At 51.4% G+C, this 26,392-nt stretch overlaps 3 protein-coding genes across 3 annotated transcripts; 1 reads left to right on the plus strand and 2 right to left on the minus strand.

Annotated features, from left to right (window-relative positions):
- The first annotated feature begins 8,949 nt into the window (after positions 1-8,949).
- Positions 8,950-11,207, plus strand: LOC138099825 (platelet glycoprotein Ib alpha chain-like). The gene has a single exon (XM_068997355.1). The coding sequence runs from the start codon at positions 8,950-8,952 to the stop codon at positions 11,095-11,097; it is 2,148 nt and encodes a 715-aa protein (XP_068853456.1). The 3' UTR covers positions 11,098-11,207.
- Positions 11,208-14,131: 2,924 nt separating this feature from the next.
- Positions 14,132-18,692, minus strand: LOC138099641 (kelch-like protein 33). Its single transcript, XM_068997019.1, has 5 exons — positions 18,581-18,692; positions 17,350-17,877; positions 16,162-17,095; positions 15,568-15,738; positions 14,132-15,006 (listed from the first exon to the last, which is right to left on the minus strand). The coding sequence occupies exons 1-5, from the start codon at positions 18,663-18,665 to the stop codon at positions 14,430-14,432; spliced, it is 2,295 nt and encodes a 764-aa protein (XP_068853120.1). The 5' UTR covers positions 18,666-18,692; the 3' UTR covers positions 14,132-14,429.
- Positions 18,693-21,725: 3,033 nt separating this feature from the next.
- On the minus strand, positions 21,726-25,081 carry LOC138099810 (NADH dehydrogenase [ubiquinone] 1 alpha subcomplex subunit 11-like). The gene is made up of 4 exons (XM_068997326.1): positions 24,975-25,081; positions 24,797-24,889; positions 22,818-22,940; positions 21,726-21,915 (listed from the first exon to the last, which is right to left on the minus strand). Exons 1-4 carry the CDS (start codon positions 25,054-25,056, stop codon positions 21,803-21,805), a joined length of 411 nt encoding a protein of 136 aa, XP_068853427.1. The 5' UTR covers positions 25,057-25,081; the 3' UTR covers positions 21,726-21,802.
- Positions 25,082-26,392: the final 1,311 nt, after the last annotated feature.

The following is a 26,392-nucleotide window of genomic DNA, read 5'->3' on the forward strand; positions in this document are numbered from 1 at the left end:
AGGAATCTATACCCAAAAACTCCGGAGGAAATAAGACAGATTCCAAATGTGGGAACTTAACATTTATAGGCAGCTACCCCAACTGCTCAGATTTTTAGACCTATGGGGGGACTAACATGTAGAATAAGAATCAAACAAGACAAGGACCAAAGCCCAAGGGTTGGCCAGTGCCCACAGGGTGGGGTTGGTACTGGATATGTGGACACAGCTGCTATACCCCTTGGGGTTTTACCCTTAGGATGGCAAGGCCGCTGTGCCATAGGACCAGTATTTCCCCACATTAAAGTTGTCTCTCAACTACAAGGCTTGCTCCAAACTTTTATATGCAGGACCAAGAGGACATTGAACCCCTTGATAGATAGGCCCACTAGATTTCAGAGCTTTGCCAGATGGTTTATACCCAGCCTTGGAGTAAGTGAGCTAGAGAAATCAATAGTGAATCTTCCCACTACCGTAGAAACCATAATGAATGCCAGTGCAGATGCCATAAGAGCACAGCAAATCGAGATTAAGAGCATCTCACAATTGGCTATACAGAATAGACTTGCATTAGATTTGCTGTATGCCAAAGAGAGAGGAGTATGTACAGTTATAAATACAAGCTGTTGCAGTTATGTTGATTTAAATAAACGCATAGGAACAGATTTGCAGACAATTCTGGACAAAACACAAACATTGCATCAGATCACCTTAGATGACACTTCTTGGGGGTTTAAAGAGGTATAGGACAAGCTTACAGCATGGTTGCCCAACTTATCCTGGCTTAAACAATTGATCATAATAGTTTTTTGTATAATTGCATTGTTATTTACTGTTTGCATTAGTAGTTATTGTTGTATGATTTTATGTACTTGGAATCGCGATGCTTATGCTCAATGGCAAAAGCACAAACTTAGAAACAAGATAGAGAAGGGTACTTACTTTCAAGACATGCAAGGTTTGTAAAGAATTACAAACGATCAAGGAAACGGGGGGATGAAGAAGAGGGATAATCCATAGTTAACTCATGTAAGCATGAATAAACTATTAAGAGACAGCAAATGTTAATCACAAAACCTAAGCAGCAGGATTCGCCTTAATCTTGTCAAGATAAGAGGAACAGGATCTTTGGAAAACCGGCACAGAGATCGCTGCATCAGCCACCGAAGAACTGCGCATGCTCCAGAAAGAAAGGTAAAAAGTGCATTGTGACAAAGACTACTGATCTTCATCAGAAAGACCCCCGAGGAAGAAGAGGAGCCTTCCTCAGTGCGCCCATCAGCGTACACAGCGCATGCATGGCACGTATGCTAATGATAATAATGACTTCTGAGAAGTAATTTGTATAACCACTCCTATCCCAAGGAATGGGATGACTATTCATGAATTTTACCCATAATATTGTGTTGTAGGAAGTGCCGTGTGTGTGCGTTAGGAGGAGCGATCCCTCACACACCCAGCGCCAAATAAAGCAAAGACCCGCTTCTCTGACTTTGTCTCTGAAGTGTCTCCTGGCCTGCTTTGGGGCGATTCAGCACCACCTTTCAATAAAACTTCAGGTTTGATAAACAAATACAAGCAGCAAAATATTTATCTTCATGAGAAATAGAACTCACTCTTTATCAAAATTTGAAAGATTTAATAAGGGACAAAGTCAACAAGGCCGAAGGTAACAGCGCTGGGTGCATAGCTACAGCCAGAGGCACACAGTCAACAGTGGCAAACCCCCCCTTATATACCCCTGGGGATTGCATCAGCTAATTACATATTTATAAACCATTTTTCATATTAAAATCCTTTTTGAACTAGTTAACATAAGTCCTCCCCTGTCCCGCCTTTTTAGAGCATGTGCAGTTGTCTTCGTTGAGGGCAGTTGTTACATTTCGATACATTCAATAGGTTTCGATTCCCTCACTGGTTAGGTTATCCAATTACAGTAATCCCCCCATCTCAATACAAAGTTTGTGTTGAAAATAGATCTAAGCCCCAGTGAAAGTCAACACCCAGTCCCCTCCCCTCATAACAACAAAACCACTCCCACAGAACCAACAATAAAATGCACATAACAACAAAACCACTCTCACAGAGCCAACATTACAATGCACAACACATCTGCGAAAGCCAACACTATAAAATGTACTTTTCACATCTTTTTTTTAAAAATAGTTTGAATGCCAAGAGGAAAATGGTGTCAAAAGTGTCAGGAAAATCCACAAACGCCAGAGGTTTATGTCCCAAAAGGAGACAAGAGTCCTGCAACTGTATTCGAATAAAGGGAGAGCATGCACTGGGGCACACGCCCGCGGGGTTTTTTCTCTCTCCAGGTCTCGGAGGGCACAGCCTCCTTTTATCCTGAACTCCCGGCCGCAGGTTGCTCTCTTCCTTTCCCCGCTGGCTGAGGTACCAGGAAGGTGCAGCCTTCCCGAACCGCCTACCACAGTCCCCCTTGAACCTGGCATTTTATCCCAAAGTTCAGAAGTTCAGGCCTGTGCAGACCCACGTGTCTGTTTCAGGAGCCGAGCTCCCTGGGCTCTGTAACAAACCTGCTGCTTGAAGTCAGTAGCGACATTAAGACCCCCTCCAAAGACGTTAGCACCAAATTGTTTGCAAAGACATGAGCTTTTTTCTCAAAAGTCAGTAAAGGAGAGTCACCACCTTGGCTTGAAAGGAATGAGAAGGAGGTGTCTTTACAAACTGTGGGCCTGATGGTAGATAAAGCCAGGTATTGAGAGATGAAAGAAGCAATGGGAGAAACCATAAATTCCATAGGAATTCCATTAATTGACACAGACTGTTACTCACTCAAGACCATGCTAAATCCCTGGATTTAGAGAAAAAGAACAGAGACACAAGGAAAATAAGGGGCGGGGGGAGTATACATTAGAAGAGGGTCTGTATTAGGCGATTTGGGGAGTCTGTACTTCTCAAGTACCTCAGCCAATGGGGAAAGAGAGGGGGAAATGCGGTTGGGAAATTAGGATAAAAAGGAGGCTGCATCCTCTAACAATTTGAGAGACCCCATGAGAAATGCCCATGGGCTCTCCCTTTATTCAAATAAAGTTACAGGACCCCTCTGCCTCCTTTTTGGACAGAAAGCTCTGGTGTTTGTGGATTAATTTTCCTGACAGGCTTAAGTTGCTTTTGATTCTGTTAGGCTGCAAAACCAGTAGAACACCAACTTTGTGAATTTCCAGAGGCAGTGGATCTGGCTGGCGCTCCATCTCTTGACTGCAGATGTGCTGACAACCTGGAATAAGTTCTGGGGTGTTTCCTGACAGCACCCAGAATTATCCAGGGGGTTCCCATTAGACACAAAACTTAAAATGTCTTTTAAAAATATAAGAGAGCTCAGTGGTGGGTGGAAACTGGAATGGACAGTGCCCTTCTGTGGAGGCCATGGCAGTGGTCTCCATGAAGGTGCTGGACAAGTATGCATTATCCTTTCTGCCTGTGGGTGTACTCTCATCCTTCTTTTGTGCTCCCTCAGTACACATCTGATACTGGGCTGGTGAGTTTTTGGGGTACTGTTCCAAGGAAAGCTCAAAATTGGGCTGTCCTCAGCCAGACTTACAGTATCTTTCAGACGAGGAATGGGACTATTCCAGGCAGAGAGGAATAACAAGATTCAAACTCTGTTTTGTTTAAGACCATCGTGTGAAAATATGCAGTTGAAAACTCCCTTTGATTTCAGGGCTCTCCCCTAGTCTGAATCTTGCAGCATTTTTTGTTGAGACATAGAAATGAAATGGGGAAATCAGATCATCCTTATCCACAGCTCAAGGTGAGCAGACAAAATCTCTGGGGGTATATTGTTTTTTTAAACATGTTTCAGCATTGGAGGAGCTGTGCACAGCAAATGCCTGCCGGTGCCTGGGGCTTGGCCAGTGTCATCTGGCAGGATAAAAGGAGCAAGAGGTTACCATGGGGACTGGTTATCACTCTGTTGGGGTTCCTGTTTCCCTGCATGCTGCTGGAGGCAAATGCCCTTTCTGGACAATCCCTCTACCTCAAGATGCCCTGATTTTACTCATTGGGTTTATTTTCCTCTTTTAGGGAAGGAATGTGAAGGAAAGAGAAAAATCCTTTAGGGATAAAACATGCCAAGGGTTTTACAAGAGTGCTAAAACAAATGTGCTGACCCATCTGTGTGCCCAGATTGCTGACATTTGAAGGTCAGGATCATTTGAAAGATCACTTGAAGGGCCTCAACTAATTAGGGGGATGTATCTGTAGACACTTTTTGTTATCTCTTACAGCAGTGGCCAGATTAATTTCTAGCTGGGCTTTCACCTTTCTAACTTTCTTTTTTGCATAACTTCACAACATCCTCGTAGCCCTACTGAGTTCTCTGCCTTTTCTTTCAGAGGTGATAAACTCTCTTTTTCTCCCTGAGTTCCAGCCAAATTTCTCTATTCAGTCAGGCCAGTGTCTTCCCTGCCAGCCCTGCATCTACACTGGCATCTGACATGGCATCTGATATAGCATCTGCATTTTCAGTGGGGTCTGTAATGGTATCTTTATCTGCAATGATACCTCTGCAGTGGGTATCCTCTGCAATAGAGTCTGCTATGGTAACTTAACCTTCAATACTACCTACATCTGCAATGTTATCTGCACTGGAGCGTTGGACACAAGAAGTGCTACGTATAGCATTCCATATGCAGACAGCATTGCAGATCCTGTCGCATGTGTCGATAGCATTGCACAATTCTGTGGAGCCAGCAACATTTTTACATTGTACACATACAGCACACCAGGACTCAGCACTGCTCAGGCCAAATATACACAATACCACACCATGCATGGATGGTGTTTGCCTCCCTCCACATCCACATTCCCCTCTTCTGTAGTACAGGAGAGATATCAACCAGGAGGGGATGCTGCTGCAGGGGAAGGGTGCACAAGCATTCACTGCCCAGGGAGATGCTAAGGGCACAAAGCAGCTCAGCCTGGGCAGAAGGCTCCAGGGCTTGACACAGCCCACCAGGACTGTGTGGGACTTCAGACAGGCTCTTTTTCCTGGTAGATGGCAGGAGGAGACACCATAGACCACAGTGGAGAGGAGAGACCCAGCAATGCCCTTCCAGCCTGCTTCTGGCCTAGCAGCAGCTGCAGCTGAAATGATCACTAGAATACACAGTGCATACTGCATTTGTTGAACAGGCCCAAAAGAAATCCATTCATTGGCTCTAACACTCAAGCAGTTTCAACATGGACCTGGCTACAGCCTTCCTCTACTCTCTTGCAAAAGAGGATAAGGAGCCACCAACAAACTGCAGTGGAGCCAGTGTTTGTATCTCTAGACCCCATCGGAGAACACACTCTGCACTTACTTTTGGCAGTGACACCACTGCTTCAGCAGTGGGCAAACAGATGTGAGCCAGGCAATATATAAAACAGAAAAAACAGGGGCAAGCCAATGTGACTTGTCAGCAAGCTCTGCTATCCTTGTGTTACTAAATCCCCCAGCATGGTCAGGATAAATAAACCCCTCTTACACGTCTTTTTAGTGTTTAGTCTTTTCAGTGTTAACAAGTAAGGCATTGCTTTATCCTTGGTCTGGAGGTGTGTGTATGGCCAACAAAATTCCAGCCTTCATACAGACATAGATACAAAACTTTTTCACTTATTTATACCTTGTTAGCAAACAAAGAAATTAATGTTCATTGGTTCTAAATTACATAACTCATCTTCTATTGGCTGTTGATTTCTTGCTTCTTATGCTAATTAGTCCATATTTTTAGTCTTTTTAGTATCTTTTTCCTCCAGTAGGGACTTTCCAACTCATATGAGTCTTTGTTAGTCTCCTCTTTATCTTCTGGTTTCTGCAAAAGGTCCTTGTCGTCCATACATTCTGCATTTGTTGTGGATTTTTCTGTCACCCCAGGACAGCTTTCTAGATGTCCAGCTTCAACAATACATCTCTCTCCCAGGCTTTTTTTGTTGAAGCGTATCAGAGTTAGTTTAGCAAAACGTAAAATTTCAGTTATTTTCCCAAGCTGTGTTCCCATAAAAGGAGCATATGACAACTTTGCTCAGTGCTGGCTAAAAGTGATTTAAGACTAACACACTACTTATAAATTACATACTTGTTATGATTAATTTTTTTAATAATTAGAAGTTAATTAAAACCATTAATTTTAAAATTAGAAAAGTTATATAATTTCCAGCAATTGGGTCTAGGAAATGGAGCAGCCAGAGCACACAGGTGTATTTGACTGTAGAAATTAAAAGTAAAAAGAAGCAAAAAAGCCTGGGGAATCAGCAATTCAAGTTAAAATGACGTCTCCTGTCTCAATCCACTAAGACCCTGTCCATGTTTTCTTTGTTTGGACAAGGGAGAATGAAAAAAAGAAAAATAAATTTAAAAGAGGGCAAGAATATTATTAAGAACCATTTATATTCCAAGATTAAGTAACTCATGTCTTGTAGACAAACACAGATGCCATTGCAATTACTGTTGTAAATGTAGGTATCATTTTGGACTCCATTTCTTCTGCAGGTACTATTATAGATTAAGATTCCATGGCAGAGGGAAATGCCTCTGCAGATGAGTACCCCAATGCAGTTATCATTGCACATACCATTCATAACTTGCACCTAAGCTCTGTCTTCCAGCAACCAGGCATGTTGTGTGACCATCTGCACAGGCTGAAGACATTCCTCCTACCTGACTCCCAAGGCAGAATGGTGGACACTCCTTTGAGAGCAAAGCCTGCAACTCCAACGTGGACATCTGTGCCATCTGCCCTGGCTACTGCCAATGCCTCCATCCAGATAGAGCTGCCAAATCGAGAGGCTGCAGTGCAGATCTCTCACTGCAGGAAGTGACTGAATCTTTCTCTAGGGCAGGGACAGGCAGCAGACCTACCTGCAAAAGGTGTGCCCAGGTGGAGGACCACCTGTGACAAGCAGCTGAGAAAGGCAAGAGGCAGTGAGACAGCTGTATAGTATCAGGGAGTCTGAGAAGGAGTTCTTTCCCAGGAAGGAGAAAGTCTGCTTGTTCCAAGCACAGTTTGCAGTAGACCCACAGCCCAAAGCCAAACAGCAAGAGACTCTCCCAGTGACACACATAGAAGGGAAGAGGACCAAGAGAACACACACAGAAAGGAGGAGGGCCAATGTGGAAGAATGGAAACTTGGAACAGCAAGGACTTACAGGAAGAACAGTCTTCCCCCAAAGCCAGAGGTGGTCTTGCAGAACCTTTCCAGAAGACAAAGGTGCCCTTGCAGAACCTTTCAGTGGTCTGCAGGAAAGACCCAGCAGAAGAGGCACTGGAGGTAAGGCAGCCCCATCTACTCTCCATATAACAACCAGTAAGGCAGCATAAACTGCTCCCCATATAACAATCTGCACAACTAAGAGGGTAATAGTAGGAGGAAACTCTTCTGAGAGGTATGGAGGCGCTATTTAGTGGCCTGTTGCATTCTGTGGATTATGCTGCTTACCATGGACTCGTATCAGAGATGTCACTGAGAGACTACCATGCCTTGTCCGTCCACCATTACCTGCTGCTGTTATTTCATGTGGGTGCCAGTGGCAGTCAAGAGCAGTCTGAGCAGCATCAGGAAGGATTACAGAGCCCTGGGAGCAGCAGTAGCTGCTGACTTTGGAGCACTGGTAGTTTTTTCATCAATCTTCCTGGTAAAAGAAAAGGGGTTTGAAAGTAGAATCTGGGGAATCAACAAATGGTTACAGGACTGGTGCCACAGCCAGGGGTTTGGCTACTTAGACCCATGGACTTGCTTTGAACAACCTGGTCTATTGGGGGTAGATGGAGTCCATCTGTCAGAAAAGTCAACAAGCATCTTCACTCACAGGCTTGTCAAGCTGGAAAAGAGGGCCTTAAACTACAGCTGCTCGGGGAGGAGAGCCTCAGTCCATCCCACTCCTATCACAGACAGCAAGAGATGTCCTGAGCCTCAAGGCATCCTGGTCCAGATGGGACTGCATCCAGATGGGACTGCATCCAGATGCAAGGGCTTCTCCGGCATCATGGGCATAGAGTCATTTTACTACCACCTCAGCCCCTTCTCAGAAGCTGTGGCCAATGTTCCTGCCCATTTCCTCTCCAGAAGCCAAAGGAATTATTTTCTGCAAGCGCTCCTGCAAATCCTAACTGGCTTGAGCAGCAGAACAAGCAGGATCCAGTGCAGGCTGCAGTGGGCCTCAACCATTTGCTGCTGGGGCAATGCCTGCTGATCCTCGTCGACATTTTGCAAAGAGAGATAGTGATGTGACAGTGCAGCCAAAGCGAGGGCTGTGCGAAAGGACAGGAGATAGGCTTGGCTGCTCAGGAAACCACAGCTCCCTTCCCACAGCTGCGGGTGCTGATAGAGGGCTGAGCAGCTCCCCGCTAGCATTGTCCCAAAGCACTGCCTGGGCTGTGAGCAGGAGGAGGCAGAGCAGCAGGAGAGAAAACGCTGGAAGTTTCACAGGTGAGTCACAGTGTTCACAGGGGCCTGGATGTTCATGGAAGCCACATCTGTGCACGGGAAGTTCCTTTCACATGATTCATGCTCCTGCCCTCCAAATCTAGCAGAGGGCTCAGCTGGTGTTGGGTAAGAGCATATTCAGGGAGATTCTTCCAGCACACAATTTGTCTGGGTTGAGCTGGGAGCTGGGTGGGGGTACACTGGGACACAAACACTGCGGAGGGATGGCTTTTACAGTGGTGAGGGCAGCAATGCTGCTCCAGGGGAGAAGGCGTTGCTGTGAAGGGGCCCATGAGTCAGGTTCTCCCCACTATGGAAGAGAACAAGGTGAGAAAAAGGGCCAAGATCGCAGTAGGTGTGGGATTCATCCCTCTCTTCCCCCATCTCAGGGAGGAGCTGCAGAGCTCAGAGGGTGCCAGAGGGTCTGGCAGGGGATGCCAGTTCTGCTGCAAATGGTGCTTGTGCAGGAAGAAGGCAATGTGTAGGTGCATGCCTGCCTGCACCCACACCCCTCGGTTCTCCCCCCTCCAGGCCATGCAGGTTCCTGTCCTGACCCTGGTCACTCTCCTGGCCCTGCTGCCCCCAGCCCAGCCCTGCCCCTCAGAGATGAACAAGGTCAAGGACCTCCTGGAGGTGAACTGCACAGGGCAGGCTCTCCGCGCAGTGCCCCCAGACCTGCCTAAGGACACAGGCATCCTGCTGCTCAGCGACAATTGCCTGGAGTCCCTCTCCACCTCCGCCTTCCTGCCCCTCACCCGGCTTCAGGACGTCGACCTGGCCAAAAATGGGCTGGTGGCTCTGTACACTGGGGCCCTGCTGCCATCCCTGAAGGAGCTGATCCTCTCCCACAACGCACTGGGGGTCCTTCCTGTCCTGGAGGGCCTGCCTGCGCTTACCCACCTGGCTGTGGCCCACAACAGCCTGGAGACGCTGGCCCCGAAGGCTTTCCACACAGTGCCACAGCTGCAGGACCTGGACTTGCGAGGGAACAAGATGCAGCAGCTTCCCCGGGAGGCCTTTGCAGGGCTGAAGGCACTCAAGGAGTTGGACCTCTCAGACAACCTCCTGAAGGAGCTACCCGTGGAATTGCTGCAGGACCTGCAGATGTTGGAGACCCTCTGGCTCTCAGGGAACCAGCTGCAGACCCTGCCCATTGACTTCTTCCCAAAGGGGCGCCTCTTCATGTATGTTTTCCTCACTGAGAACCCCTGGCATTGCAACTGTGACGTGCACTACCTCCAGACCTGGATCCGGCAGAATGCTGACGTTGTTTATCAGCCAAAGCGGGGCCTGGAGGAAACAAAGGTGGAGGTCGCACCCGAGAAGGTACTGTGCCACAGCCCTGCTGAGCATAGGCAGAAGCCCATCATTCACCTCAAGCTCAACTGCAGCATTGTGGGGGATGTGGATGAGGAAGGAGGGGATGAATATAATTATGGGGAAGAAACAACAGAGAAAGCTACCATGACCACCTTCCCCCCACATCCATTCATCTCCAAAGAGCACACTACCATGCCCTATGCTGTTACCTCACCTTACCTCCCTACCCTCACTACCAAAACACCTCCCCTCACCAGACCTTCCTTCAGCACCCCTTGTACCTCCACCCTTTGCCCAAGCACTTTGCTTGTGGTGCTGACAAGCATCAGAGCTCCCAGCACCACCACTCCTGTACCAGCCAGTCCCACCATGACACCCACACAGACCCCCAGCACTGCCACCATTCTCACTGATACTACCATTGTCACCCTGCAGAGATCTGCCACCCTTGACTCTGCCACCTCACCACCAACCACTATGAGCAGCAGCCCTGCTAGCACCAGTGGCCATCCCCAAACCACCCTTGCTACCAGCACAACCTATGCCAGTCTCATGGGGTCCACCGGCACATTTCCCACCACTTCCACAGCAGTGCCTTCTACCGCCATGCTAGAGGCCTCTTCCATTGTCAGACCTCCATCTCCTCCTCTGATGTCAGCCAACACCATGCTTTCCACTCATGTCCCAACACTACCACCTCCCCTGGACACCACACCCTTCACCCATCCTGCATGTTCCCCCCTATCTTCTCCTCCTCCTTTCTGCCCGTGCTCCATCCCAGGACGGGCTGTACCCGTGCTGCGTTTGCAGGCAGGTGGGGAGGGTCCACAGTGGGGGCAGTGGGTGCTGAGGCACTGCTGCCTGTTGCACTGGGTGCTCTACCTGGCTTCCTTGGCTCTGCTGGTCCTGACCATGCTGGCTCTAGCAGGTTGGCTGGCATGGATGTGTCTGCTGAGACAACCCTCTTGGCACCAGTCCCTGCAGACCCAAGAGGTGCAGTATCCACTGCTGGAATGGAGGGAGTCAACAGGAAGCCCTATGATCCATCTCAGCAGCTTCAAAATCCCCCTCCAGCGCCCCACATTCTGTACAATCAAGGAAGTGGAATTGTGTCCTGAGGTTACCTACTGCACAGTTAAAGATCTGGGGATACAGCACAGTCCTCCTGCAAGTTACTCCTTTTGCACCACAAAGGAGTTGTGGGTTCACCACAGTCCTCTGCACACATCAATCAAGCCTTCCTCCAGGAAGCTGATGGTCACAGACCTTGGATTCCAGAGGACCCCATCTGCTTACAGCCTGGACAGGGGTGTTGAGGCCATCGGTGATGTCAGAGTGAAATATGCGGGTAACACTATGTAAATGTTTCTGTACACTCAGAGAAAGAGATCGAGAGTCATGGCTCTGCTTCACATGCCTTATTTTACAAGGGAAAGATCTACTTACCTAGGGGAAGCCATCCAGCTCCTTGCTCTAGTATTCTCCAACCACCTGAGATTTCCAGGGCTAAAATAATTACTTGGGTATTTGGCAGAGGAAGATAATGTCCTAAACTGGTCAGTGATAGTCTGGGGCTGCCACTGCCTGGTTTTGGAGTGAGTGAGGGCAAGCAGAACTTACATTGTGCTCTGTCGCAACTGCTTCTGTTCACATGATGCACACAAAGATGCAATACACTTTCCACTCAGTGCCAGGCTCTTAATCACATAATAAATATTCTATGCCTGAATTTCAAAGGGGTGCTGGTTTAATTTCATTGGACCTGCCACAGTCCTGGCAGGGCACAGTGAATGAGAAATTTGTCTTCAGTATATGGAGTAGTGAAGACAGAGAAGAAAAGTCCATGGAATCCCAGAATCCTAGAATATCCTGAGTTGGCAGGGACCCCTGAGGATCAAGTCCCATTCCTGGCCCTGCACAGACACCCCAGCAATCCCACCCTGTGCCTGAGAGCATTGTCTAAATGCTCATGGAGCTCTGGCAGCCTTGGAGCTGTGCCATTCCCTGAGGAGACTGTTCATTTCCTGACCACCCTCTGGGGGAAGAACTTTTTCCTAATATTCATCCGTTGGGATGCCCCCATAACACAGCTCCAGCCGTCCCTGGGGTCCTGTCTCTGGTCCCAGAGAGCAGAGATCAGAGCTGCCCCTCTGCCTCCCTTCAGGGGAGGTCTCCCTGATGAGTACTCTAGGCTGAATTGTCTCCCTCAATGTACTCTAGGCTAAATAAGGCAAGTGCCGTCAACTGCTACTCAAACCCTACCGCTTTACACCCCTCCCCATCTCTGCAGCCTCTTCTGGATACTCCTTTGTTGCTACGACCCAGCCCACTGCGGGGCTGGGGCTGTGTAATGCCAATCAATCCCAGCCCCTCCCCTGGATCGAGTTTCCCCAAGAGGCAGACTCAGAGGTCGAGGGGCGGTTCAGAAGCCTAAGCTGCACCCCCTGGGCAGTGCCCGGGTCCAAGCCGCCTCCCCCGGTTCGGGAAAATTCTCGGTTACTCGGTTGTTCACTGGTTCTCTGTTATAACTCCCACCTCTCGGTTTACCCCGGTGGTTCTTGTTCAATTGTATCCTCCCCCTGGCTTGTAACTCATTGGTTGTTTTTCCCTTTCCCCGCGGTTTTCAAACTCCCTATAAAACTGAGGACGAGCCTCGGGGAGGAGGGAAGGGAATCCCATCGCATTCCATCCCTTCCGAGTTTGTTCGGGTTGTGAAACTGCTAACAATAAACCTGTTAGAAGCCAGACCCGAACAGCCTCTCTCTTCCTTTGTCTCCCAACTAACGTGAGCCGATCGCATCAGCTCCTGCCATGTCTCCTCTGCACAGAAGCCAGCGAGCTCAGCCAGCAGCACTTTTCCTGATGTCAAAGTCGCTTCTGCGACGCACAGAAGTAACGCAGCTGGACTCTCTGTGACCGAGGGCACGCCAGAGCTCGTGCAGCGAGCACAGAACTGCGTTACTCTTTAATAGCTTTAGATCCTTCTTGTATTTTGGCATCCAAAACTGCACACTTATACGCCTATTCCTGACTTTTGCCCCAAGTGTGCGCTTCTTCCCTGTGGTACGGAATCACATGGGAAAAGCATCCCACTGGCAGGTAATAAGGAAAGTGCAAGTGTTGATGCCTCTGCATGACCAGTTATGGGATGGCTGGATACTGGGGAGTAGGGTAGGAGGCTTTGAAGGGCAACGGATGTGACTTGTAAGGGATTACACTGGGACAAAGCACTCAGGAGCTGGCCAAACTTTGTGACTACTTGTCTAGATGTCACTCAAACATTTTGGGAGGTGTAAGAAGCAGACAACAGTCACCATTGGTGGGGGTTGAATGGCTCGCCCCAGCAATGGTGCATAAATGCAGCAGCTGGATCCTATGAATCACTTTTCCAGCCTGAAATGCAGTTCCAGTTCTAATTGCCCCAAATGTATTGTCAAACTACTGAGTCAGCATGGCCTTCTGCCAGGTTGACTACTGGGTTCACAGGTGGGAACGTGTGCCTGTGCTTGGCCAGCATGAGTGTGTCTGCTGGTGAAGGTCTGGTGTGCAAGTGTGTCCATGGACATACTGCGTTTGTAAGCGGGCACTTGTCCATCTGTTGGTGCTGTCCTCTTACCACACCATCCTTTCTATCCTTGTTTCCTGGGACAGCGATGAGGCAAGCAGCTCCAGTGCTGGCACAGTCTGAAGGCCCCAACAGTGGGGGGCAGACATCTGGGGAGCAGAGCTGTGGAAGAAGATCTGTGTATCTTGGTGGACAGAAAGGTGAACACGGTCCAGCAGTGCACCTGGCAGCAAAGGGAGGGCAACAAAACCTGGACTGGGTTAACAGAGACAGGGCCAGCAGGCCAAGGGAAGTGATTATCCCCTTCTCTTCAGAACTCATTAGACTACAGTTTTTCACCTTCCTCTGCACATCTGAAGCCACCCAGTTCCCTCCCCACAGGCACTACTGGTACCCCAGTATTTCTCAGAATCCTGTTACCTTTGCCTCTCCTTTCAACTCCTCCCTGGAATTCTCCCACTTCTCCACAGAACAAGCTCTCCAGGTCACTCCAGGAATCCAAGACCTCTCAAAACCACCTAGGAACCCCAAAGCCCCCAGGACCCCCTATTGTACTCTATCAACCCCATCAACCCGCCCAAATCCTGGCACTCCCAGGACTCTATTCCCTCAGGATCCCCTATGCACCCCAAGATCCCTCTCAGTCCTGAGACACACACATACACCCTCATGCCCAGTGAACACAGGCACACAGAGCCCCAGTGCCCAGCACCACCCACCCAGGACACCCAGGTCACTGCCCTCCTGCTCTCCTCCTGTTCCTTGTGAGAAGCACCTGGATGTCTGGGTTTCCCACCAGAAACAACAAGACCCAGACAGACAATTCAGGAAGCATTTTTATTCAACCCAGGTGTGGGGGGAAATTGGGGGATTCCCAGCTCCCAGTGAAGGGCTCAGACAAAGAAGACTGAGTATTCCTGGAGGCACAGTGCTACAGTGTAGGAAATCTCTATGTTCCACAGGTTCACTACAGTCTAGGTCATGTACCTTGAGGGTGAAGGGTTGCTGGAAACCACAGGAGGAACCCACTCTGGGAGAGGGGTCTGGACACTTTTGTCCCATAGAGGTACCCATGGATGCTACCTGGGTATCCCAGTATGGGGTGCAGAGTTTTTAAGCTAAGTATACCCTAGGTATTATTGGGAGTTTCAGTTGATCTCAAGGAGTCCTTAAGGCAGCTGGGGCTACGCAAGGCAGGGGGTAAAGTGAGAACACAGGCTTGTAGGTCAGTATAGGCATGGGGCAAGGTGCCCCGGGTGATCCAGCGCCGGGTACCCGGCTGGTAGGCATGGATCAAGTGCGTGTCCTGGTAGGTCTCATGACTGTACCCTCCCAGTACAAGCAGTTCCCCTCCCAGTACAGCTGCACCCCCAACTACATGTGCACGGGGCAGGGGGCTGAGGAGGACCCAGATGTTCTGCTTGGGGCTGTAGACCTCAAAAGTCAGCTGGTCCCTGTAGCCAGTCTGCCCAGCCCGCTGACACAGGCCCCCGGCCACGTAGAGCTGCCCACCCGCCTCCTCCATGATGTGGCCAGCTCGCTGGCCATTCATGGGTGCCAGGAGTGTGACAGGTGCACCTGGGACATAGCGGAGCAAGGATGCCTGACACTGGTATGCTTCATCACACCCACCCGACACGTAGAGCTCACCATCCAGGGCACATGCCGCGTGCCCACACAGAGCCATTGGCAGGGGCTGGCACCTCCTAGGCAAGGAGAGAGGGAGGGGCGAAGGACAGGTTAAGCAGGGCTATCCTGCAGTGATTGACTACCCAGGGGTTCCCTGGGGTGCCGCTGGCTTCATTAACCACTCAGCAGGCAACACTTGCCAACACCCAACAAGCCCCAGTGGACAACATCAGCTGACACAGAATGGATACCCCAGGGGCATCACTGTTCAACACTTTGTAGTCACCGCACCATTGGTCAACTGCAGTGGGCTCCCTCAATGGACAACATTGGCCATCACCCTATGAACATTCTGCCAATGAGAGGAATCAAACTATTTGTCTCATTGGCAGATGGCCAACAAGACTTGCAATGAACACACTCCTGGCCAAAAACTCGCCACCCACAAGGAAACACTGGCCATCACGCAGTCCACAAGGGACATGGTTGTTCAACAACCAGTAGACCTCTCCCAAATACCACTGCAGGTCCATCCTCCACTGGAGGCTTAGTGACCCAAAGCACTCAGTGGGCACCTTGGTCAAGGCAAGGGGCTCTTAGAGAAAAGGGGAACTAGGCATCTGCTGGAGCAGCCTCACCTCCAGGTGTCATTGGCCAGGTCGTAGCACTCCACAGTATCTGTGCAGTAGAGCTCCCCTGAGGTACCCCCCAGGGCATAGATGAAATTCCCAAGTGCCACAGCAGCGAAGTAGCTCCGTCCACACGTCATACTGGCCAGACGCTCCCAGGAATCATCCATAGGCTGGTACCTGGGTTTGAGAGGCAAAGGGCAAGAGACTACCTGTTACCTACAACACCATGAGCTGATGTTGGCACCGCTGAGGGGAACAACCCACCTACAACCTGCCAGTCCCAGAATGCCTTGGGGTCACATGGTCACCTTGCATGGGAATATCCTCTCCTTCTGGACAATACCAAACCCATAATGACCTGCGGCATCTCCAGATAGAAGCCTCCCGCTCCTACTCCCAAAAAGCCTGTAACACCCCAGAGTAAGAGGGCACCTCTGAGTCCTACACCTAACCCATCCCAGAATGTCTTAGGGCCACTTGACCAGCTTCAATGCCACAATGTCTTGGATCCATGGGGCAGCTCTAGCTCTACCAACACCTCCTCTGATCCCACAATGTTCTGGTGCCACATGGGAACTCTAAGTCCTCTGTAGCTCTCACCTGTAGACACTGGCTAGGGTGTCATGGATCCCGTAGTAGTGCTTTCCACCCAGGATGTAGAGGTTGTTGCCCACCACAGTTACAGCATGACGGAAGCGTGGGCCATCAGGAAAGTGTCCCAGTTCCCTCCACTCAACCTGCTTCACCAGCCCCACAGCACTGAGGTAGCGGTCTGCAAACCAGAGGTGTCTGCTGGGCTTCCGGGCAGTCAGGTTGGCCTTTACTTTGTCTCCACCACAAACCACCAACACCTCTTGCAAGGAACGTACCCGGCACGGCAGCTGGGCCATGGGGGCGAAACTTGCTACCATGAGCTCACGAACGACCTTTGGGTCAGCTACCCCTGCAGTCACAGATGGGACCTTCTTCAGCTCCAGGCTGGACATGAGGGCAAAGCGAACAGATGACAGGATCTCTTTGGCTAGATCCTCCTGGCCATCTCCATTGGCCATAAGCCACCGAGATGCTGCTTCCAAGGCTTCCAGTTCGTGGAGGACATTGAGACCATCAGAGCGGAGGAGGCGGATGAGAAGGTGTGCAGGAAGATCCAAGAAGGCCGGTGTAATCACCACACAGGGGAAGGTGGCCAAGATGTAGTTCTCTGCTACATGGACCACCTCATCCAGCCCATAGGCCACAGCAAAGGCCAGCACATCAGGGCCAGTTTCTGGGGTGAGGCCATGGGTGAAAACATCCAGGCAGAGAGTGAGGAGCCCCCAGGCCTGGTAGCGCAGGGAGGTCTCAGCTGCCTCCAAGACCATGGGCCATGGCCCTGCTACAGCTCCTGTGTAGGCAAAGGAGAGGAGGAGACGCAGCTCGGCTGGGGACAGCCCCGTGACCAGCGGGTCGGCAGGGTTGTGGGTGGCCTCCCGCATGGGGCAGGTGAAAAGGGCCCGGAAGAAGTCACAGGAGCAGCTCAGGGCCAGTCGCTGAACTAGGAGGAAGGAGGAATAATGGTGGGAGACAGCAGGGAACCCTCTGCACTGTGCAGCCCCCAGAACTCACGTGTCCTGGCCCCATGCCCATCAAAGCCCCAGCTCTGCCAAGGGGAGCAGCCCTGAGGGCACCTCTAGAGCGTGATATGCACCTGGAGCTGCAGCCTTATCATCCCCACCAGAGGACTTGGCTGTCCCAGAGCGCTCTGTCCACTCCTCAGCCCCTCATGGAGGACCCCCACCCCCTGCTCACCTGGGATGACCTCATTCCCTGCCTGGAGCTGGAGGTCACAGCCCACACCATTGGCATGGAGCTGCTCCATGGCTCTTAGTGTCTCCCACTGCTCCTCCAGGGGCTCAGGACCTTCTTCCTGGTGGTCAATCTCCAGACGCAGGGCACAGGCGGTCACCAGCCGGGGGGCACCCAGGGCCCGGGCAGCCTCCTCCACCTCTTTCGCCCGGCCATGGGGCACAATTCCCCCATAGGCAAAGGTGAGCACAGCCCGCCAGCCCCACAGTGTGGCCCCAGGTGGCAAGGGCACATGGGGTGGGGGATCTTGGCGGAGTTGTCTGGTCCTGCTCTCCAGGAAGCGGTAGAAGAAGGAGCTGATGGAGGCCAGGACCACAGCATGGGCCATGTCACTCTCTGGGCCCACGGTCACATCCACCAGCTGTCCTGTGGTGCGGAAGTGGTCAGCCATGGCCAGGAAGTGTCCAGCGTGAGCCCGATCCTGCAGGCTCCACTGGTCTGGGGCTGGTCCCTCTGCAACCCACATCTTGCCTGTGGGAACACATGGAGCAGGGTGTCAGGGTGCTGTCTCCACAGCTGGAGCTTCTGGCCCATGGCTGGAGTACTGGCTGGGGACATGGGATCTTGCTGCTGGCACTGCCACATAGCACTGGATCCACCACCAAAGCCTTTACCCCACAGCCAGCGACACCAGGCTCTGCTACTGCTCCATTACTAAATTTGATGCCTCTTGGCAAAACCGCAGCTCCATAGGTGAGAACAGCCCATTTCACTGCCCCACTGAGCCTAATCCCCTCACCTGCCTCATCTCTGAAGCCTTAGCATGAAGCTACTGACCCAGAGCCAACACTGCTGCCCCACAACCCCGTAGCTCAGGCCACTGTCACCACTCAGACCTTCAGTCCTACAGCACGCACAACCAAGCCCTTCCTCAGCCATTGCCCCATTAGCTGAAACTACTGATGGTCCAACAGCAACCAAGACACTGTCCCCCAGCAAAGCGCCCGTCACACCTGCTCAGTGCATGGCAGTGCCTGCTGTGCACTGCCTGTTGTGTGTCATGCTGCCTGTCACACATTGTGATGCATTATCCCCCTAGTTGTCTGCAATGTTGCATGTCATGCTCCCCTGCACCACAGACTGTCGAGGTGTGCTGACCCTCATGACGTTGTTGCCACCCCTTGCCCCCACCGTGTTGCTCGCTGTTTGTGCTGTGTCGCATGTCCTCGCTCACCAAAGGCCATGCGCTTTGCAGCCCAGTGAAGCGCTTGCTGTATGCCGTGTCCTGCATTACTGCATGGTTTGTTATGCTGTGCCATGCGCTTGTCCCCCTTACCGCCTGCTGCTGCTCCACAGAACTCCTGTGACCCTCTAGGAATGTGCCCGGGTAATTATAGACCAGACAGGACACGTGGCCCCAGTCAGGAGCTGGGAGAGGCTCAGGCAGAGGGAGGTCCAGAGTCCCAAGGCTGGGGCAGTGGGGTCACTGAATTCTCTGAGGACAGGCAGCAGAGCCAGCCGAAGCTGACAGCAGCTTCTGTAAACACTGTGCTACCATGGGCAGGTTCTGCTGGGGATCCCTGGCCCCTTGGGCCCCTCTCTAAACACTGCTCTTCTCCAGATCCCAGGGTGAAGCAGAGCCCCCTCCCAAGTCCTCAGGTAGGAGACAATCCCCTGTTCCCCCACCCCCATGAGTGGGTGACAGAATGTCATGGTTTAGCATAGTTTGGGTTCTTAGTTAAAGAGGGCTCCATCAGTCATGGAAGTAATTCTTTGCAAAGAGTCGCTTACAGCTTCCTCCAGACCCGATAGAACCAATCAGCTGGCTAGTTTGAATATTGGCAACTTTTTAAAGCCACTTAAGAAGTTTGACACACATCTGTAATCCACATTTAAGAACGAACAAAGCCCGGGAAAGCTTCTCTTGCTTCCAGCTTTTGGATAGGTAACTGGGGGCCCGCGGCACGGCCCAGCAAGGCCGAGCCGGGCCCTGCTCGGCGCATCTTGGCTGAGATCTCAGCTGCTTCTGCTCGCTGGCCACCCGGCGCAGCCCTTCAGTGTGGGCCGGGCCGGCCGGGACACAGCCACCGCCGAGCCCCGCAGCTCCTGCAGGCAGCTCCGCGGCGCGGCCAGGCCGGCCCCACCCAGTGCGGCCGAAATTCATCTGAGGCCGCTGCCCGGCGAAGATCATGGGACCAACAGCGATAGGCGAATTCCAGCTGCGAGGCCCGGGTGAGATTAACCCTTTTAGTGCTGTAAGTTTCCTCCAGAACAGATGAAACCTGCAGACATCAATCCTCTCCCGAGTCAGAGAAAGAAGAAAGGTGAAGGCATGAGAAGAAAACACCATAAAGACACCAAAGTCAGTGAAGAAGGAAGAGCTGAAACCCTGAGGGAGGAGAAAGAGGAGATGCTTCAAACCTAGAAGCTGAAATTCTGTTGTAAAGCTATGGTGATGGACTGTGATACATCAGAGTACCCGCTGTAATTTCATGAAGCTTAGGGGAGGTAGAGTGTTCAGACTGCAATTGTGAGCAGAAGTACCTGTGCTGAAAAGAGCAAATGTTGAAGTAGCTGTAATTTGATGAGAAGCTTGAACAGAGATGAAAGTGATGAAGACCCTTGCTCCCAGGGAAGGAAAAGACCTCTGTTCCTAGAGATGAAGATGCTCACAGAGATAGGTGAAGAGAACCTTTGTTTCTGAACAGCTCATCCTTACAAACGGTACCCCAGTAGCTCAGGACTGGACCCTCGAAAGCAGTTGTGGGAAAAGCTGTAAGTCAGGGGAAGGGCCTCTCACATGCCAGCAGAGAACCAACCTGGGTGGCTGTCTTGCTGTGACACTGGAGCCACGAGAGAACTGTTTCTTGTGGAGATGTCTCCATAGCATGAGCAAGAGAGACTCCTCACCCTAAGTGAACTGAAAAAGATTATTATAGAGGTGGTAAACTGATTGAAAATCTAAAGGGTTGTCTTTTTATGTTGTCAGTGGGAGAAGGGAGAAAGGTGGGGGGAAGTGTTCTGAAGGTTTAGTCTGACTCTTTTCTTCCTTTAGGTCTGTTAATAAACTTCTTTTATTCTTTTAAGTTTTGTGCCTGCTTTGCTTTCTCCTAATTCTTATCTCACAGAAGGAAAATAAGTAAGTAATGGATATCTTGAACCAAACCACTACACAGGTCTACCATCACCTGCTGTGCTCCTGAGCTGCAGCCCAGCCCAAAGAGCTGGGGGTCTCAGCCCCAGGAGCACATGGGGACACCAGCTCCTCAACCCAGCCTCAAGTGCCCCCAGGACCACCCCACACACACCCAGGACCCCACTGGCCCACAGAGCACAAACCAGAGAAACCAACCTGCTACAGCTGACTGTGTCCTTGTATCACTGTCCCTCCCTCTGCTGTCCTCTGGTGCTCCAATCTCCTTGTCTTGTCCCCTCCCCTCACACCCCATGTTCCCCTCTCCCATGCACCTGCATCCCCCATACCCACATTCCTTGTCCTGTAACTCATGCACCCATCCCCTAATGTCCCATCTCTGTCCCGCAGTGTTCCCACACGTCCAGTTAATTCTGTGCTCCCAAAGATCTTTTCACATCCTCTACAAGTCTATTTTTCAGCACTTAACCTGCTTGTGAGATTATTTTTTTCTATCTAGTTAGAATTTCCCTATCTTGTTATTTCCCACCCTTCACTGCACACCTGAGCCTGCATTTTCTGTAGCCACTAAGTTGTGAAAAATGCCATTAGATCAAATCTTGACATTTTCTCCAGGCAAAATGATCCAGTTCTTGCCTCTCTTTGTGCATTTTGTGGCTCCATGCTCTCCACCTTAGTGGGTTCGCAGGACACACTTCAGTTTGTTCATAGAAAATTCAACCAGACACAGCTATAAGCAACCTGTTCCAGCTCTCAGCTGGCATTCAGCGGTCCCTTCCAGCCCCAGATATTCCTCAATTTCAACCATGAAGCATTTAGCTCTAGACTTCCTGAAATGCTTTTTGGAGAAAGACTTCAGGCTCCCAAACACCTTCTCGTGGGCAACCCACAACTTCTTCCCTACCCCACCTTCCCCATCTTCAGCACAGAGCCAAGCACTCCTTCAGAAGCTTTGGCTCCAGACCCTCACTGATGGGCTCAGTGCAGCGTAATCCCAGTCCTTGTCAAGAAGCCCCACAGGGCCCACTCAACTTCAAGGACCTCACTGAAGCTACAGCACAGTGCTTGCACACACAATGCCGAGACATGGAGGCAAAGCAAACTGAACACAGAAATCGCAGCCAGACCAGAAGATGCCGCTTCCCCTTCAGCAGCTCCAGCTTTCTGCACCTCAGCCCAAAGGCCGGGAAACAGCCGCACGACACCACAATGTTGTGACAACTGCTGACTGGACCGAATCTTTATTACACAATGTCCTAATACAGCATTTGGAAGCCAGCTCACAGGGGTGAAAGGGGACATTTACAGCTTGGGAGGTCCTGTCAGCCTCCAGCCCTCCTGGTTACCAATCTTCATGAGAGCCGCAGTGATTCCAAACCCCAGACATGCCGTGGTGCCAGTGAGGTAACTGTGAGCTGAAGAAAACACATCAAAGCAGAAAACACCCATTAAGGCACATTAAGTCCTGTGCAGTACATCTCGTTAGACTGCCATTTTTCGTAAGTCCCTTGACCATCAGCAACATTGTCTGGCCAGAGGAACTGGAAAAGAGGCCTTTTTATAAAATTGAGTTCTCATGCTTTTAGCTTGCAATTTGAAATATCAATTTCAATAATCCACTGCCCCATTCCCTTAAGTCGGCAATCTTAAATGGCTCATTTAAATGACAAAATATAACAAATATTGTGACAAAAATAACAATCATTGCTTTGAACTCTCATCAGCTCAGCAACTAGGACAAATAAAGATTAATTCTTTTTCACCACAATTACAACTTAAATAAATCACTCACTTCTTTAGGTTCAAGGATGAATGTCTACAGAACACAGAGCTGTGTCAGCATCTGCAGGAGCTGCTTAAGCCTTACAAGGGGCTATAGGAGCAACAGCAGCAGGACACAGCTTGTCCCTCAGACTATGTAAAGAATTCACATGGCAGATATTAGATTGTACTTCCTGTCTAAAATAAAACACACTTCTTACCAAGAAAACATGGATTTCCACAACTATATTTTTCCTATCCTGCAATTTTAAGATATAACTGGTAGCTCTTACTGGCAGTACTGAGTCACCTCTCCTTTCATTCTGTGTATCACTTCATGCTCCCTTTGGTGCCCTCCCCTCCTGTAGCCATATTTATTTTAGCAGGTCCATACAATGCCAATGAAACTGGCATGAATACAGGCTGAGATGAATCTTTACCAAAGAAGCCTGGCATCAACATTCTTTAACATTTTTCCCCAACAGAAAAGTTTCTAAAACCAGCACATTTCAATGCAGGCATTTCAATGCAGGCACATTTCAGTGTCCACAGTTACCTCTTGCTCCCAAGACAGCTCCTGCTGTGCAACCGCCTATGAAATAGTTCAAAGGATCCTCTGGTTCTTCCCGGACTTGGGCACTGAGGCAGGTACTTAAGCCAAACACAGCTCCTAGTGTAGCTGTAAACAAGAAGTAAAAAAACAAAACCAAAATCCTCAAAGACCAGAGAATTCACACTGAGCATGATTTCGATATTCACAGTGGCTACAATGGAAAACCAGGGACATCCTATCCCAGCTGCTACAGTGAGGGTCAGCATCACCCAGTCCCACCCAGCTTCCCTCGGTTTCTCCCCCTGCACCACATGGATCCCACTCAGCTGTGAGCTGCACCCTCAGAGCGCCCCACACCCAGTTTGGGGGTGGGTGCCACCAAACAGCACCGCATCCTGCCAGGGTATCGGTGCAGGCCTTACGCCCTTCCCAACAAGGTGATGGGACAGCCCCTGACAGCCGGGGGTACTGCAGGGGAGCAGTGGTGTCTGTGCAGCCACCTCCCCAGCTTTGCCTGGACTCTGCACTGTAACTCAGCCATCAAGTCCCTGTGAGCCCACCTCACAGCACTGGGCAGAGCAACCCCAAGGGCTCTGCTCTCCCTGCAGACTGCTAGTCCTGACACTTTCCTCCTCTGCCTGCCTCAGGCTCACAATGATTTCTGGATAGTAGAAAAATTAACTGGGTTTGTAAATTATTCTTGTTGTAAACTGACTTTGAAATTGAATTAAGAATTTTGAATTGAACTAAGAAACTGCAAAGTAGAAGCATCCTGTCCACTGAGTTACACACCTCATGTAATACAGACTCTTGATCATGAAATGTGAAACTGTCCACCAGGCACCATCTGCAGATTTCAATTCATCTTTCTTGGGACCAATAAAAATGTCCAGGACAAAAATTTTCAATCCCTATATAAAACCAGCAGCTCCTGTTACAAACCTGTGCACATTTCAGCAGAAAATGAATTACGCTGATCCCAAAATCAGCTGAAAAGAGCACTGCAGAAACAAAACCCCCAGACCTAGGACTGCATTTCAGCTTTCCTGCTCTCCCTGCTTTGGACAAAGGCATCTGTAGGCAAAACACACAGCTTGAGGCCATGAGATGTGACCCCAGAACGGAGGACAGGATAAACCCTTCCTCAGGTGTGAAACTGGTAAGAGGGCCCAATATGCCTGTTTAGGATTAAGGGATTTATTGAAATCATAGCTGATTACACGATTCAGTCCTTTCATAACGACCTCAGCTCATTAGAGGAGATGCCAGACCCTGGTTTAGAGTCAAACTACTCAAAAACGCAGACCTGGACTGACTGTGCCCCAACTCAGAGCATCAGCACTTGGGGAGAGGCAGAGGTGGGACAAGGCATTGAATTAGACTGAAAAGGAAGAGTCTGCTAAGAGGAAAACTGCACTTGACAAGGGGCTGAGGGAGCTTCAACCACACAGCCCCCTCAGCTCCCTGCTCCTCTCTTCAGCACTCACTTTCTCTTCCTAAGACAATTCAAGACAACTGCATGGTGTCTCTTTGTCTATAACACGTAATGGGAAAACCCCCATGTTTATTTTCCTTTTGCCACCAAAACCATTGCATTGTTCTTCAGCAAATGCAGTTTATTAAATACAATGCCTAAATACATTAAGCAAAAAAATTAATTTGCTTGCACTATGTTGTTGCCCACAAACTGGGTATTCTGGAGATTAAAAAAAAAAAAAAAAAAAAAAAGTAGCTTTACTCTAGATTGCAAAAAAATGACCTGCAAATCAAGAACATGTCTTTCCATGTCAGTGGTCAGTGTTCTGGCTGTTGGCCAAACAACGACCCAGGGCCGGTGGAGGACAGAGCCGCCGAAACCGTGCAGGGGCAGAGGCAAGGGCAGGTGCGAGGGCGCAGCCAGACCGGGCAGAGGCGAGGCCGGCGCCCCTGCGGTGCGCGGGAGTCCCACCCTACACTTACACCGCCGGAGTGCCGGCCCTTACCCATCGTGACACTGTCCGCCGCCGCCGTCTGCAACGCGGCCAGAGCCGAGCCGGGCCGCAGCAGGATGATGCGATACGCCGCCCCGACCAGGCCTGCAACACAGCACTGCGCGTCATTGCCCGCGCCCGGGCCCCGCTCGGCCGCCCCCCCGTGTGCCCCGTTCTCCCCGATGCCCACCCGCGGCCGCGCCCACGCGCGTGGCGAGCCAGGTGCGCTGCGGGCACTGCTCGCCCTCGGGGCCGTCCCAGTAGCCCGCCATGGCGACAAGGGCACGGCCGAGCTGTCGCGAGAGGCTGCGCGGCCCCGCCCCGTGAGGGGGCCAGGCCGGGGATCGTCCCTCGGGCAGGCGCGTGGCGAGCGCGGAGGCCCCGCCCCCCCCCGCGGGGAGCCCCTCACGGGCCGGGAGCCGGGAGCCCCTCACGGGCCGGGAGCCGGGAGCCCCTCACGGGCCGGGAGCCGCGAGCCCCTCACGGGCCGGGAGCCCCTCACGGGCCGGGAGCCCGGAGCCCCTCACGGGCCGGGAGCCGGGAGCCCCTCACGGGCCGGGAGCCCGGAGCCCCTCACGGGCCGGGAGCCGGGAGCCCCTCACGGGCCGGGAGCCCGGAGCCCCTCACGGGCCGGGAGCCGGGAGCCCCTCACGGGCCGGGAGCCCGGAGCCCCTCACGGGCCGGGAGCCGGGAGCCCCTCACGGGCCGGGAGCCCGGAGCCCCTCACGGGCCGGGAGCCGGGAGCCCCTCACGGGCCGGGAGCCCGGAGCCCCTCACGGGCCGGGAGCCGCGAGCCCCTCACGGGCCGGGAGCCCGGAGCCCCTCACGGGCCGGGAGCCGCGAGCCCCTCACGGGCCGGGAGGCGCGGCCGGCCCCGCCCGAGCGCACCCGCACCGTCGCGTTCCTAAAGGACTCCCAGCTCCTGTTCCGGCTGCCCCAGCCGCAGCTCTCGGGCTCTTAGCCTGCACCCCGGGCTCTGACCCTGCCCTTTGTCTTTGCTGGCTGCTTGCGGGACGGGGAGGTTGGTGTGGCTTTGCTTCGTTGCGAGTGTTTTGCATTTTTGGGGGGGCGGAATTTTTTATTTGTGTTTGGCGGGATTGTTTTGGTAGAGTCTACAACTCTTACTTAAGAGCGCTTTAAGTATTTTTAATGAATTTTCAAGGATTCTGTTTTAATTCTCTGTCTGTATCCATACTGCTGAAATAATAAAGATGCTTTGACATAGGCTATAGGGACGTTGTATACTTTTATTTTTCAAGCTCTTCATAGTATACTAATAAAAGCACAGCTCTCTACTGTGCCTTCTCGGTGATGTACAGATAATCACGCACTGAAAAGCCAGTGTCCATAAAAGAGACAGAGGAGTCCTGCAACTGTATTCGAATAAAGGGAGAGCATGCACTGGGGCACACGCCCGCGGGGTTTTTTCTCTCTCCAGGTCTCGGAGGGCGCAGCCTCCTTTTATCCTGAACTCCCGGCCGCAGGTTGCTCTCTTCCTTTCCGTGCTGGCTGAGGTACCAGGAAGGTGCAGCCTTCCCGAACCGCCTACCACAGTCCCCCTTGAACCTGGCATTTTATCCCAAAGTTCAGAAGTTCAGGCCTGTGCAG

This window comes from Aphelocoma coerulescens, chromosome 28 (genome assembly GCF_041296385.1).
Source record: "Aphelocoma coerulescens isolate FSJ_1873_10779 chromosome 28, UR_Acoe_1.0, whole genome shotgun sequence".
NCBI lineage: Eukaryota > Metazoa > Chordata > Aves > Passeriformes > Corvidae > Aphelocoma > Aphelocoma coerulescens.